We start from the raw sequence: 14,885 nt of genomic DNA, 5'->3' as shown, positions 1-14,885 counted from the left end.
CACTAGATATTGTTGAATAAAGTCATTATTTTGTTTTTTTGGCACACAAAAAATATTCTCGTCGCTTGATAACATTAAGGTTGAACCACTGTAGTCACATGATCTGTCTCAAATATGTATTTAGTAGCTTTCAGGGCATCGAAAGTGTTAATTATCTTACTGTCAATGGAGGCCTCACGGAGCCATCGGATTTCATCAAAAATATCTTAATTTGTGTTCAGAAGATGAGCGAAGGTCTTACATGTGTGGAACGACATGAGGGTGAGTAATTAATGACAGAATTTTTGGGTGAACTAACCCTTTAAGTCAGCGAAACAGTTGAGCAAGAAAACGCATGTGTAACAGTATAATGGATCAGTGCGTCAGGTCTTAAAGTGACAGCAGCCTAATGTACCTGCTGCCAAATTATGAGATAATATTAAAAATATCTACACAACAGTTTTCCCCATGGTATTGATGAAAATACTGAGTAGCTAGTATCTTTGGAAAACCACTAGCCTGAGTGGCTGATGAGCAAAAAAGTTAATGTCAAGACCTGTACATTTCTATGATTTTACAAAAGAGGACCAGAAATATATAGAGATTCTGACGTTGGTCAGAAAAGAAAAAGATGTTAAAGGTGCCCTAGAACTTCTCTTTAAAAGATGTAATATAAGTCTAAGGTGTCCCCTGAATGTGTCTGTGAAGTTTCAGCTCAAAATACCCCATAGATTTTATTTAATTAATTTTTTTAACTGCCTATTTTGGGGCATCATTAAATATGCACTGATATATAGGTTGCGGCCCCTTTAAATCTCCCGCTCCCTGCCCCTGGAGCTTGCGCTTGCCTTGAACAGCATAAACACAGTTTACACAGCTAATATAACCCTCAAAATGGATCTTTACAAAGTGTTCGTCATGCATGCTGCTTGCATACATCGGATCATGTGAGTATAGTATTTATTTGGATGTTTACATTTGATTCTGAATGAGTTTGAGGCTATGCTGCGTGGCTAAAGCTAACATTACACACTGTTGGAGAGATTTATAAAGAATGAAGTTGTGTTTATGAATTATACAGACTGCAAGTGTTTAAAAATGAAAATAGCGATGGCTCTTGTCTCCGTGAATACAGTAAGAAACGATGGTAACTTTAACCATATTTAACAGTACATTAGCAACATGCTAACAAACATTTAGAAAGACAATTTACAAATATCACTAAAAATATCATGTTATCATGGATCATGTCAGTTATTATTGCTCCATCTGCCATTTTTCACTATTGTTCTTGCTTGCTTACCTAGTCTGATGATTCAGCTGTGCACAGATCCAGACGTTAATACTGGCTGCCCTTGTGTAATGCCTTGAACATGGGCTGGCATATGCAAATATTGGGGGCGTACATATTAATGATCCCGACTGTTGCGTAACAGTCGGTGTTATGTTGAGATTCGCCTGTTCTTCGGAGGTCTTTTAAACAAATGAGATTTATATAAGAAGGAGGAAACAATGGAGTTTGAAACTCACTGTATGTCATTTCCATGTACTGAACTCTTGTTATTCAATTATGCCAATATAAATTCAATATTTAATTCTACGGCACCTTTAAATTCATGATATACATTTTACATTTTAAATTCAGATATGCATTTTTCTAATGTTGATCTGTCTTTCGGCTTCTTCTAGATTTGAGACATTTGAAGTTAACAGTTTCGAGCAGTTCTGCATTAACTACGCCAACGAGAAGCTGCAGCAGCAGTTCAACCTGGTACATCCCTTTTTATTTTCTTTTGCAAGAAATAAATTTGATTTGAAGAGGAACTATTTATAAAAAACATGCCTCTGATCATCATCCCATCAGCACGTGTTTAAACTGGAGCAGGAGGAGTACATGAAAGAGGACATCCCATGGACGCTGATCGATTTCTACGACAATCAGCCTGTTATTGATCTCATCGAGGCTAAGATGGGCATCCTGGACCTTTTGGATGAGGAGTGTCTGGTAGGAATAACACTGATGTGAACATTTCTGTCCTAACCAGCTTAAATTGTGGCACGCTACAAGAAAGCAGCTATTTATATTTCTGATGCGGCTTGCTGGGTAGCTCCACCCACACTGAATTCTCATTGGTCGCACACAGCTGAATATTAATCATCTGATATGTTCTGATTGGCTGTTATTTTTTACAGTATCAAGGACAGAATTAAAATGACCTGGTTAGGACACAAACTGTCATATGTGTATGAGTTCATAATGAAATTCCTTTTGAAAATCCAATTTCCAGAGAAGCAGATTTTTGTTTGTTTTAATTTGTTCACTAACTGAATAATCTCCCACAGTTCCCACAGGGCACTGATAAAAACTGGCTGCAAAAGCTGTACAATTTTCTTGGTTCAAACCCACTATTTGAGAAACCTCGTATGTCAAATGACTCTTTTATGATCCAGCATTTTGCTGATAAGGTGAGAGACTATTACTTTTCTATACTGTCTTAATCAATATAGTGAAAATGTAGCAAAAAGAGAACTGAAACTGTTTTCCTTAGGTAGAATATCAGTGTAAAGGTTTTTTGGAGAAGAACAGAGACACGCTTTATGAAGGAGCTAGTCGACATCATGCGCACTAGTCAGGTATCAACCTGATGTTTTCCATTTATGATCTTTGAAGAATGAGTCTGTGAGTTTAATGTTGTTATAATGATGTGTATCTAATTTCTGTGCTGTTAGTTTGCTCTCTTGGCAGACTTTTTTAAAGAGGAGGAACCAAATTCTGTCCACAAAATGATCAAAGTTAAACCAGCACAAGCCAGAGTCAAAGCTTCAAACAAGCAGCTGAGAACCACCGTAGGAGACAAGGTACAAAATCACAGACTATTGAGCATAAAAGTCATAAAGGCAGTCACTTGTCGCCACCTACTGGTGTAATAATGTAACCTTGCAAAAACAAAATATATACTCCTTTTATACTCGCTAAAAGTCATAAAGACAGTCACTTGTCGCCACCTACTGGTGTAATAATGTAACCTGCTAAAACAAAATGTGTATACTCACTTTTATACTCGCTAAAAGTCATAAAGACAGTCTCTTGTCGCCACCTACTGGTGTAATAATGTAACTTGCAAAAACAAAATACATATACTCACTCTTATTCTAGCTAAAAGTCATAAAGACAGTCACTTGTCGCCACCTACTGGTGTAATAATGTAACTTGCAAAAACAAAATGTGTATACTCACTTTATACTCGCTAAAAGTCATAAAGACAGTCACTTGTCGCCACCTACTGGTGTAATAATGTAACTTGCAAAAACAAAATGTGTATACTCACTTTTATACTAAACATAAAAGTCATAAAGACAGTCACTTGTCGCCACCTACTGGTGTAATAATGTAACTTGCAAAAACAAAATGTGTATACTCACTTTTATACTAAACATAAAAGTCATAAAGATAGTCTCTTGTCGCCACCTACTGGTGTAATAATGTAACTTGCAAAAGCAAAATACATATACTCACTCTTATTCTAGCTAAAAGTCATAAAGACAGTCACTTGTCGCCACCTACTGGTGTAATAATGTAACCTGCAAAAACAAAATGTGTATACTCACTTTTATACTCCTAAAAGTCATAAAGGCAGTCACTTGTCGCCACCTACTGGTGTAATAATGTAACTTGCAAAAACAAAATGTGTATACTCACTTTTATACTCCTAAAAGTCATAAAGACAGTCTCTTGTCGCCACCTACTGGTGTAATAATGTAACTTGCAAAAACAAAATGTGTATACTCACTTTTATACTCGCTAAAAGTCATAAAGACAGTCTCTTGTCGCCACCTACTGGTGTAATAATGTAACTTGCAAAAACAAAATGTGTATACTCACTTTTATACTGAACATAAAAGTCATAAAGACAGTCTCTTGTCGCCACCTACTGGTGTAATAATGTAACTTGCAAAAACAAAATGTGTATACTCACTTTTATACTGACTAAAAGTCATAAAGACAGTCACTTGTCGCCACCTACTGGTGTAATAATGTAACCTGCAAAAACAAAATATATGTACTCAATTTTATACTCGCTAAAAGTCATAAAGACAGTCACTTGTCGCCACCTACTGGTGTAATAATGTAACCTGCAAAAACAAAATATATGTTCTCAATTTTATACTTGCTAAAAGTCATAAAGACAGTCACTTGTCGCCACCTACTGGTGTAATAATGTAACTTGTATAAACAAAATGTGTATACTCAATTTTATACTCGCTAAAAGTCATAAAGACAGTCACTTGTCGCCACCTACTGGTGTAATAATGTAACTTGTAAAAACAAAAGGTGTATACTCACTTTTATACTTGCTAAAAGTCATAAAGACAGTCACTTGTCGCCACCTACTGGTGTAATAATGTAACTTGCAAAAACAAAATGTGTATACAATTTTATACTCGCTAAAAGTCATAAAGACAGTCACTTGTCACCACCTACTGGTGTAATAATGTAACCTGCAAAAACAAAATGTGTTTACTCACTTTTATACTCGCTAAAAGTCATAAAGACAGTCACTTGTCGCCACCAACTGGTGTAATAATGTAACCTGCAAAAACAAAATATATGTTCTCAATTTTATACTCGCTAAAAGTCATAAAGACAGTCACTTGTCGCCACCTACTGGTGTAATAATGTAACTTGCAAAAACAAAATGTGTATACTCACTTTTATACTCGCTAAAAGTCATAAAGACAGTCACTTGTCGCCACCTACTGGTGTAATAATGTAACCTGCAAAAACAAAATATATATACTCACTTTTATACTCGCTAAAAGTCATAAAGACAGTCACTTGTCGCCACCTACTGGTGTAATAATGTAACTTGCAAAAACAAAATATATTTACTCACTTTTATACTCGCTAAAAGTCATAAAGACAGTCACTTGTCGCCACCTACTGGTGTAATAATGTAACCTGCAAAAACAAAATATATGTACTCAATTTTATACTCGCTAAAAGTCATAAAGACAGTCACTTGTCGCCACCTACTGGTGTAATAATGTAACTTGCAAAAACAAAATATATACTCACTTTTATACTCGCTAAAAGTCATAAAGACAGTCACTTGTCGCCACCAACTGGTGTAATAATGTAACTTGCAAAAACAAAATATATGTTACTCAATTTTATACTCGCTAAAAGTCATAAAGACAGTCACTTGTCGCCACCTACTGGTGTAATAATGTAACCTGCAAAAACAAAATATATGTACTCACTTTTATACTCGCTAAAAGTCATAAAGACAGTCACTTGTCGCCACCTACTGGTGTAATAATGTAACTTGCAAAAGCAAAATACATATACTCACTCTTATTCTAGCTAAAAGTCATAAAGGCAGTCACTTGTCGCCACCTACTGGTGTAATAATGTAACTTGCAAAAACAAAATATATGTATACTCACTTTTATACTCGCTAAAAGTCATAAAGACAGTCACTTGTCGCCACCTACTGGTGTAATAATGTAACTTGCAAAAACAAAATATATACTCACTTTATACTCGCTAAAAGTCATAAAGACAGTCACTTGTCGCCACCTACTGGTGTAATAATGTAACCTGCAAAAACAAAATATATGTTCTCAATTTTATACTCGCTAAAAGTCATAAAGACAGTCACTTGTCGCCACCTACTGGTGTAATAATGTAACTTGCAAAAAGAGTTCTGTGCACAGTCAAGTTTGTCTACATTGAAATACAGCATGTAAGAGCAGCAAAGATCTTTCCCCAAAAAACAGCCCGTCCACTGTGTTTAAATCCAGTCTATAAACTTTTAACCTTGTGATTATTTGAATGCTTGTAACACACATAACGATATTGATTGGTTGAAAAGACTTTGTAAAGCTCTTTCATGCAAAATATACGTAACAACTCTCATGATGGATCAGCTGTAGCACAAACACAGTGTGATCTTAAATTTGGTCAATTCATTGAGACAAAAAAACAATACAGCACTGCACAGCATATGTAACATTTTTAACATCTCTATCTGCTGTCTGATCACAGTTTCGAAGTTCCTTGTACCTGTTAATGGAGACGCTGAACGCTACTACACCTCATTATGTGCGCTGCATTAAACCCAATGAGGAGAAACAGCCATTTGAGTAAGTGACAACAAACCTGAATTATTTTATTTGTTGTTTGTATACAGTAAATGAGACTTTGTGTGTGTGTGTGTGTGTGTGTGTGTGTTTGCTCAGGTACGACTCAAAGCGTGTGGTGCAGCAGCTGAGGGCCTGTGGTGTGCTGGAGACCATTCGCATCAGTGCCCAGAGTTACCCATCCAGGTGACCAGCACCCCAATCATTAACTCATGTTTATTTAAAATTAAGGCCAATTCACACCACACCAACAGATGGCAACAGACACTTCGTCGGGTTAGTATGTTACCCCTATTCAGAGTCTGTTGGTGTCTGTTGGAGCTTGTTTTCGCTGATTGAACATTCTGAATCTGAGTTCTGAGTTAGAATGTCTGAGAAAGTGAATCTCAAGGAACACATCAGAAGATCCAACCAAGCAAGTTTAAAATGCCACAGAACATCATCTTGTACAGATTAGCAGTGTTTCCTTGACTGTCAGGTCTCTCTCTTTTCAAGCTCTCATCCTCTCTGTCTGTCCTTACAGGTGGACGTATATAGAGTTTTACAGCCGTTACAGTATCTTGATGAGCCAGTCTGAGCTGAAGCTTGGAGAGAAGAAGCAGACGTGCAGGACGGTCCTGCAGAAACTCATTCCTGTAAGAGAACCAGCGCTGTGGTACATCTGAGAGCTTGTGTTCTTCAAGCATGTTCTGAAAAATGTCGTCTTTGGTGCATTACAGGATTCCAACCAGTACAAGTTTGGGCGACTAAGATCTTCTTCCGGGCGGGACAGGTGGCGTACCTGGAGAAGCTGCGTTTGGATCATCTTCGTGGGGCTTGTGTGACCATTCAGAAGCACGTGAGGGGCTGGAGGCAGAGACGCAGGTTCCTGCACATGAGACAAGCTGCAATCACGATACAACAGTATGTGCGTGGAAAGAAACAGATCAGGTGAGGGTTTCCAGAGCGCTAGCAATCCATAACTCGTAATTCTGACTTTATATCTCGACTTTATATCTCGCAATTCTGACTTTATATCTTGCAATTCTGACTTTATAACTCGTAATTCTGACTTTATAACTCGTAATTCTGACTTTATATCTCGCAATTCTGACTTTATAGCTCGCAATTCTGACTTTATAACTCGCAATTCTGACTTTATATCTTGCAATTCTGACTTTATATCTCGCAATTCTGACTTTATATCTCGCAATTCTGACTTTATAACTCGCAATTCTGACTTTATAACTCGCAATTCTGACTTTATAACTCACAATTCTGACTTTATATCTCGCAATTCTGACTTTATATCTCGCAATTCCGACTTTATAGTTCGCAATTCCGACTTTATAACTCGCAATTCCGACTTTATATCTTGCAATTCTGACTTTATAGCTCGCAATTCCGACTTTATAGCTCGCAATTCCGACTTTATAACTCGCAATTCCGACTTTATAACTCGCAATTCCGACTTTATAACTCGCAATTCCGACTTTATAACTCGCAATTCTGACTTTATAACTCGCAATTCTGACTTTATAACTCACAATTCTGACTTTATATCTCGCAATTCCGACTTTATAGTTCGCAATTCCGACTTTATAACTCGCAATTCTGACTTTATAGCTCGCAATTCCGACTTTATAGCTCGCAATTCCGACTTTATAGCTCGCAATTCCGACTTTATAACTCGCAATTCCGACTTTATAACTCGCAATTCTGACTTTATAACTCGCAATTCCGACTTTATAACTCGCAATTCCGACTTTATAACTCGCAATTCCGACTTTATAGCTCGTAATTCCGACTTTATAACTCGCAATTCTGACTTTATAACTTGTAATTCTGACTTTATAACTCGTAATTCCGACTTTATAACTCGCAATTCTGACTTTATAACTCGTAATTCTGACTTTATATCTCTCAATTCTGAAAAAAAAGTCAGAATTGTGAAATCAAATGTTGTGCTGCTTAATATTTTTGTGCAAAATTAATTTTTAGTTCAAAAGAACAGCATTTATTTGAAATAGAAATCTTTTGTAACATTATAAATGTGTTTACTATCACTTTTGATAGATTTAATGCATCCTTGATGAATAAAAGTATTAATTTCTAAGTATTAACAAAATCTTACTGACCCTAAACATTTGAATGGTCATGTACACAGATAGGATGATGCAAGTAACCTGTTGTATTGTTTAATTGTCTGAACATAGACAATTAAAAATAGCACAGAACGTTTTATTATATGCTTCTTTTGGAGAACATTAAAGTTAAGAAGATCATAGAAATGAATTTTTAAATGAAAAACCTTGTTTTTCTTCCTCAGACGCACTGTGACAGCTCTGGCGCTGAAGCAGGGCTGGGCTGCTGTGGTGATTCAGAGACACTGTCGTGGGTATCTGGTACGGAAGATTTACCAGCTCGTCCTGAGGGCTGCAATCATCATACAGGCCTACACCAGAGGATGGATGGCCCGCAAGCGCTTTAGAAAGGCAAAGCCACCAGTCTCATCGTTTGTCTCAGTGTTTTTGACCATGCAGGTCTCACATTTGATCATGTGTCTTTATTGTAGATGATGGCAGAGCACAAGGCTCTGGTTCTGCAGAAGTACGCTCGAGCTTGGCTGGTGCGCCGGCGGTTTCAAACAATGCGACGGCTGGTCATCAACGTCCAGCTGTCGTACAGAGTCCAGCAGCTGCGAAAGAAGGTGGAAGAACAGGTACGATCAGATTGCTCAAGATTGCTTGTGCAAATCTCAGGAGACTTAATGGAGATTTCAATTAAATATGAACTTTGTCTCAGATGTTTCTCCTAAAATTCTATCATATGAATGAAAGTAGTCACAAACAGGTCAGTGTTCATAAAATATATATATTTTATAAAATAAAATATAAAAAATGAAATGAACTAATACTGAAATATGATAAATATATGTAATGAAAATGAAATAAGCACATAACAAAACTACTACAACTTAAACTAAAATTGAAATTAAATAAAAGCTCAAATCCAAAATAATATAATATTTATATTTTATAAATGAAAGTATAAATATTAGATCAATTAAAACTGCAGTTACAACTAACTGAAATAAATCATTTGAAGTTATTATACAAGATATTTATAAATACTAACACTAATAAACAAATGTACAAATTAAAATAAAGTGTCCAGACTCTTTAAATATGTAATTTTCTTCAGTGTCTCTGAAATACAAGCCCTTTCTCTCTTCCTCTAGAATAAGGAGAACCGTGGCCTCATGGAAAGAGTCACCAGTTTGTCCAATGCACGTGCTCAAGGACTAGAGAAGATTCAGGCTCTGGAGGCGGAGCTTGGAAAGCTAACCAATGAGATGGCAGCTTTAGAGGAGAGGGCGAGAACAAACTCAGAAGAGGCCAATCAGGTAATTATACACACACTGATTTGTACAATATCTTTGTAGCATTAATATTGAATATAATTCTGAGGGTATTTACTTTGTTCTCTTCTCTAAGGCAATCGCTCTGCTCAGGAATGATAAAGAGAAACTTGTTCAGGTGAATAAGGCTTTGGAGCAGAAACTGAAAGACACGACCCTGCAGATGCAAGGTGAAGAGTGAACTGATTTTAAAACCCTGATATTGAAGAGTATGTGACTGTGACTTACGAAACATTTGTGTTCCAGATCAATTTGAGGATGTAAAGAGAAAACTGATGGAAGATCTGGAAAGAGAGGCGAGGCTCAGAAAGTAAGAGTGCTTTCTTAAAGGAGACCCTTTTATGCCCCTTTTCACAAGATGTAATATAAGTCTCTGGTGTCTCCAGAATGTGTCTGTGAAGTTTCAGCTCAAAATCCCCCACAGATCATTTATTATAGCTTGTCAAGTTTGCCCCTATTTGGGTGTGAGCAAAAACACACCATTTTAGTGTCCCTTTAAATGCAAATGAGCTGCTGCTCCACCCCCTTTCCAGAAGAGGGCGGAGCTTTAACAGCTCAACAACAACAAAGCTGGAGAATCTCACGCAGACAAAATGAGGATTGTCAGTAACGGTGTTCAGCCTTACATTGTTCAAACCGGAGTCGACACTGATGGAGAGACTCAGGAAGAAGTTACAACTTTTAGGACCTTTCTGAACGGTTAGTGGATAAATTTATGTAGTTGCTGTGGAGTTGATTCAACTCATCCACTAGCATGTGCCGTCATGTTCATCTTTTGTGCAAATCCAGTGTTGAATTGACCCTCGTTTGTGAAGCAGTCCAGCGTAAAATGGCTGCAACACACTACTACAACAACTCTTCCTCTTCTCTAAAGCAGCCCAACATGGCCTCGCCCCCTTTGTTGCGTGTTCCCGGAGGCGGGGTTTATGTAAATTTTAGGGTTTGTGATGTCACTAACCCGTGAAGAAGCTTGTTGTAGTCTCTACCAGCCGTTTGTTGTAGTCCTTAAACAGAGATTTCTGTAAAAGAAAATATCTCCCTTTGCATTGAACTTTGAGCGTCGTAACTTTGCAGATGTTGTTTATGCTCAAACAGCAACATTACACACTAACTAAAGTTAAAAAAGTTATTATAATCAAAGACCCCTTTAATGGGATAGATCCCACAAAAATCATTTACTCATTTACTCATCTCGTTCCAAACATTGATCATTTCCTCAATAAAACTCAAAAGTTGGGCATCAGAAGCTACAGGATAACTTCGTGAGGAACAGACCCAACTTTCAGTTGTTCATGCAGAAAATTGCAGCTTGGGCATTCCTCTTTTCCTTTTGTTTTTGTCTAAACATGTTTGTCCAAATCTGTTCTCTGTTCTGTCAGGGTGGCAGAGCACAACGGTGAACTCCAGAAAGAAGACGCGGACAAAGAGATCGTAGCACTGAAAGAGGAAAGCCGTAGACTGAAAGAGGAGCGAATCAGACTCCAGACGCAAGTGGAGGAGGACATGAAGGTCAATGCAGAACTGCAAGAACAACTTCTGCAGCTCACTAAACACGTCAAGGTGAATCACACCTGTAATGCTTCCTTTTTTTCTTAAATTTTTTTAAAGTGGACCTATTATGCCCCTTTCACAAGATGTAATATTAGTCTCTGGTGTCTCCAGAATGGGTCTGTGAAGTTTCAGCTCAAAATCCCCCACAGATCAGTTATTATAGCTTGTCAAATTTGCCCCTATTTGGGTGTGAGCAAAAACACACCATTTTTGTGTGTGTCCCTTTAAATGCAAATGAGCTGCTGCTCCCGCCCCCTTTCCAGAAGAGGGCGGAGCTTTAACAGCTCAACAACAACAAAGCTGGAGAATCTCACGCAGCCAAAATGAGGATTGTCAGTAACGGTGTTCAGCCTTACATTACACACTAATTAAAGTAAAAAAGTGAAATCATAATCAATGTTTTTTGTGACATTTGAAGGTCATACCAGATTTACGTAAAGAAATCAACAGCCTGCAGATGCAACGAGCTGAAGCTGATAAAGCCATGAGAGCTCAAAGTCTACAAGCCAGAGGTATAAAACACAAAATGAGCAATACATTTAAAACTATTAAACTCTGAGCTGTCTTAATCCATTTTTATGCCCTCAGCTAAGATGGGTTTAATCATGAGGCAGCTGCTCAGTAACACCACAGAAGAAGTTCTCATCCAGAGGTGCGTCTGAATATTGGGATTGTCAGCGCTGATTGTTATCTATATTAGCTTGATTCAGATTGTCTCTTTTTCTCCAGGCTGAATGAAGATATTGATGATGGAGCTGATCTTCTCACTGCTTTTGACGGCATGGAGAAAGCTGCAAAGTATGACCTCTAAAGGTTTTCAATTAAATCCATAGTGTTTGTTTTCTCATCAAATAGAAAAATATATATTTTGCTTAAAGAAAAGTAAGCATGTTTTTGTACGGAAGAGGATTAGGGCCAAGCAATAATAAAAAAATAAAACCATCTCGAGATTAAAGTTGTTAAATGTCGAGAAAAAACTCGTTAAATTACGAGAAAAAAACTCGTTAAATTTCGAGAAAAAGTCAAGATAAAATGTTGAGAATAAACTCGTTAAATTACAAGAAAAAAGTCGCTAAATTACAAGAACAAATTCGTTAAATTATGAGAAAACAACTCGTTAAATTTCGAGAAAAAGTCGAGATAAAATTTTGAGAATAAACTCGTTAAATTCCGAGAAAAAACTCGTTAAATTTCAAGAAAAAAGTTGAGATAAAATTTTGAGAATAAACTCGTTAAATTACGAGAAAAAAACTCGTTAAATTTCGAGAAAAAGTCAAGATAAAATGTTGAGAATAAACTCGTTAAATTACGAGAAAAAAGTCGTTAAATTACGAGAACAAATTCGTTAAATTATGAGAAAATAACTCGTTAAATTTCGAGAAAAAGTCGATATAAAATTTTGAGAATAAACTCGTTAAATTACAAGAAAAAAATTGTTAAATTTCAAGAAAAAAGTCAAAATAAAATGTTGAGAATAAACTCGTTAAATTACGAGAAAAACTCGTTAAATTTCAAGAAAAAAGTCAAGATAAAATTTTGAGAATAAACTTGTTAAATTACGAGAAAAAAACTCGTTAAATTTCGAGAAAAAGTCAAGATAAAATGTTGAGAATAAAGTCATTAAATTATGAGAATTCGTAATTTAACGAAATTGTTCTCATAATTTAACAATTTTTTTCTCATAATTTAATGACTTTATTGTCAACATTTTATCCACTTTTTTCTTGAAATTTAATGACATTTTTCTCATAATTTAACGAATTTGTTCTCGTAATTTAACGACTTTTTTCTCGTAATTTATTGACTTTATTCTCAACATTTTATCTCAACTTTTTTCTCAATTTAATGACATTTTTCTCATAATTTAACGAATTTGTTCTCGTAATTTAACAACTTTTTTCTCAATGAGTTTATTCTCGACATTTTATCTCGACCTTTTTCTCAAAATTTAACGAGTTTATTCTCAACATTTTATTTCGACTTTTTTCTCGAAATTTAACGAGTTTTTTCTCGAAATTTTACGAGTTTTTTCTCGAAATTTAACAAGTTTTTTCTCGAAATTTAACGAGTTTTAATCTCAAGATGGTTTTATTATTGCTTGGCCCTAATCCTCTTCCGTATTTTTGCCACTATTTCATTTATATAAATAATATATATTATATATATGACCAAAATAGTTGACCATATCATCGAACTAGCAAATGTACTGTCCTTCTCTCTCAGGGTGATGGAAACTCAGCTGCGGGAGCAGAAAGAAGCTTATGGGAGTCAACTGGAAACTCTGGTCTTCAAAAACGAACATTTAAACAAAGAGAACGAGCAGCTTCAAGCTCTCTTTCAGGAGAAAAGTAACGTCAACCAAAGCATCGGGCAGGAAGTGGCCCGCCTCACTGCTGAGAACATGGTAGAGTGTATTTATGAAGCTTGTATGTTTGTTTATAGTCATAGTTTAAAGTCACCTGGTGATGATGGTGACTTCCTGTGTGCAGGCGATTCCAGAACTGAAGCAGCAGGTGTCAGAACTGAACCGCCACAAACATGAGCTTGAGACCCAGTTACAAGATCAGAGCGCTGAGATGAGCGGTGAGCCGAACACATTTTAAATAGACTAGCTTGTATGCATGCAAAAATATTTTGGACAATATTTTTAAAGTGCCCCTATTATGCTTTATTGGATATATGACCTTTCATGAAGTCTAATATAGCTGTTTGTGAATGCACAAGTTGTAGAAAAAGTTGTCACAACAGACTGGGCCATCTGACCAATCACAACAGACTTGTCTGATGCATGTAAACCTGTTCTAGGAGACTCCAAAACAAAATTATGAGCCTTTAAATTAGCACTGAAAATATATGAATAATTAATGTTACATTCAAAAATATATCTGTTTAGGTTTATTCAGTTGTGGTAGGCACAAATATGAACATGTTTCATTTGTTGGCACTTCTTTACAACTTAATTTTTTATGTGGCAGCAAAAATAAAGCAGTTATCAAATGAGCTTCAGCTCACTGTCGAAGAGGAGCGATCACAGCGCAGGTGAGGCGTTTATTATCCTCAAACTATATTTACACTACAGACTGTGGCACGAGGCTGAAGGAGCAGGTGTTGTGCTTCTGTTCACAGGCTCCTGGAGGAGAAGATTACAGAGAGCGAGAGAAGAAGAGAAGAGATGGAGAGACAGATGGCTGACCTCCAGGAGGAGAACGAACAGCTACAGAAAGCTCAGCTCTCAGAGAGCGAAGCCAAGAACAAACTCAGACAGGAGACGTCACACCTCACAGCTGAGAATATGGTGTGTGTGTGTGAAAGGTCATGCTCACGATTGCATTCGTGTTTACATGCATTCACTTAGCTTTTTTCCAAAGCATCCATGCATAAATAAAGGCACCCTTCATCAAAAACAATACAATAATACAATATACAACATAAATAAACGGTTGGAGAAATGCAAAGGAAATGCATCTATAAATATATTTATCTGTTAATCTTAATCTAATGTGTTAGAACATTTTCTTCTTGTTTCAGGACTTTGAGGAGCAGTTAGACATGAAGGACAGATTGATAAAACGACTCCAAGACCAAATCAAAGCTCTTCAAACACATGTGACAGGTAAAACTCTCTCCATTTACCTGATTTCACATTTAGCCAATCATGTCTCATTCTCTGTGTGTTTCATGTTCCCATCAGCCAATCAGAAAGCAGTACCGGCTGTGCCCAAAGAGTACTTGGGCATGTTGGAGTACAAGAAGGAGGATGAAAACAGGCTGATCAAGGCGCTCATACTCGGTAAACCTATAATGTAAGCCT

General features: G+C 36.6%; 1 protein-coding gene across 1 annotated transcript in view; it reads left to right on the top strand.

Moving 5' to 3' along the window:
- Positions 1-14,885, top strand: part of myo5c (myosin VC) — a 29,943-nt gene that overhangs the window by 6,365 nt on the left and 8,693 nt on the right. The window contains 26 exon segments of the mRNA XM_048158859.1: positions 1,669-1,750; positions 1,844-1,984; positions 2,323-2,445; positions 2,529-2,582; positions 2,584-2,613; positions 2,710-2,838; positions 6,029-6,126; positions 6,223-6,309; positions 6,647-6,758; positions 6,843-6,864; positions 6,867-7,053; positions 8,432-8,597; positions 8,678-8,824; positions 9,344-9,508; positions 9,600-9,693; positions 9,770-9,833; positions 10,903-11,083; positions 11,493-11,586; positions 11,663-11,726; positions 11,804-11,872; positions 13,298-13,478; positions 13,564-13,657; positions 14,050-14,113; positions 14,201-14,369; positions 14,603-14,687; positions 14,766-14,864. Coding sequence (XP_048014816.1) covers positions 1,669-1,750; positions 1,844-1,984; positions 2,323-2,445; positions 2,529-2,582; positions 2,584-2,613; positions 2,710-2,838; positions 6,029-6,126; positions 6,223-6,309; positions 6,647-6,758; positions 6,843-6,864; positions 6,867-7,053; positions 8,432-8,597; positions 8,678-8,824; positions 9,344-9,508; positions 9,600-9,693; positions 9,770-9,833; positions 10,903-11,083; positions 11,493-11,586; positions 11,663-11,726; positions 11,804-11,872; positions 13,298-13,478; positions 13,564-13,657; positions 14,050-14,113; positions 14,201-14,369; positions 14,603-14,687; positions 14,766-14,864 — 2,801 coding nt within the window.

Source organism: Megalobrama amblycephala, linkage group LG15 (genome assembly GCF_018812025.1).
Source record: "Megalobrama amblycephala isolate DHTTF-2021 linkage group LG15, ASM1881202v1, whole genome shotgun sequence".
Lineage (NCBI taxonomy): Eukaryota > Metazoa > Chordata > Actinopteri > Cypriniformes > Xenocyprididae > Megalobrama > Megalobrama amblycephala.
Note: the sequence above shows the minus strand (reverse complement) of the source record. Positions and strands in the feature narration are given on the sequence as shown.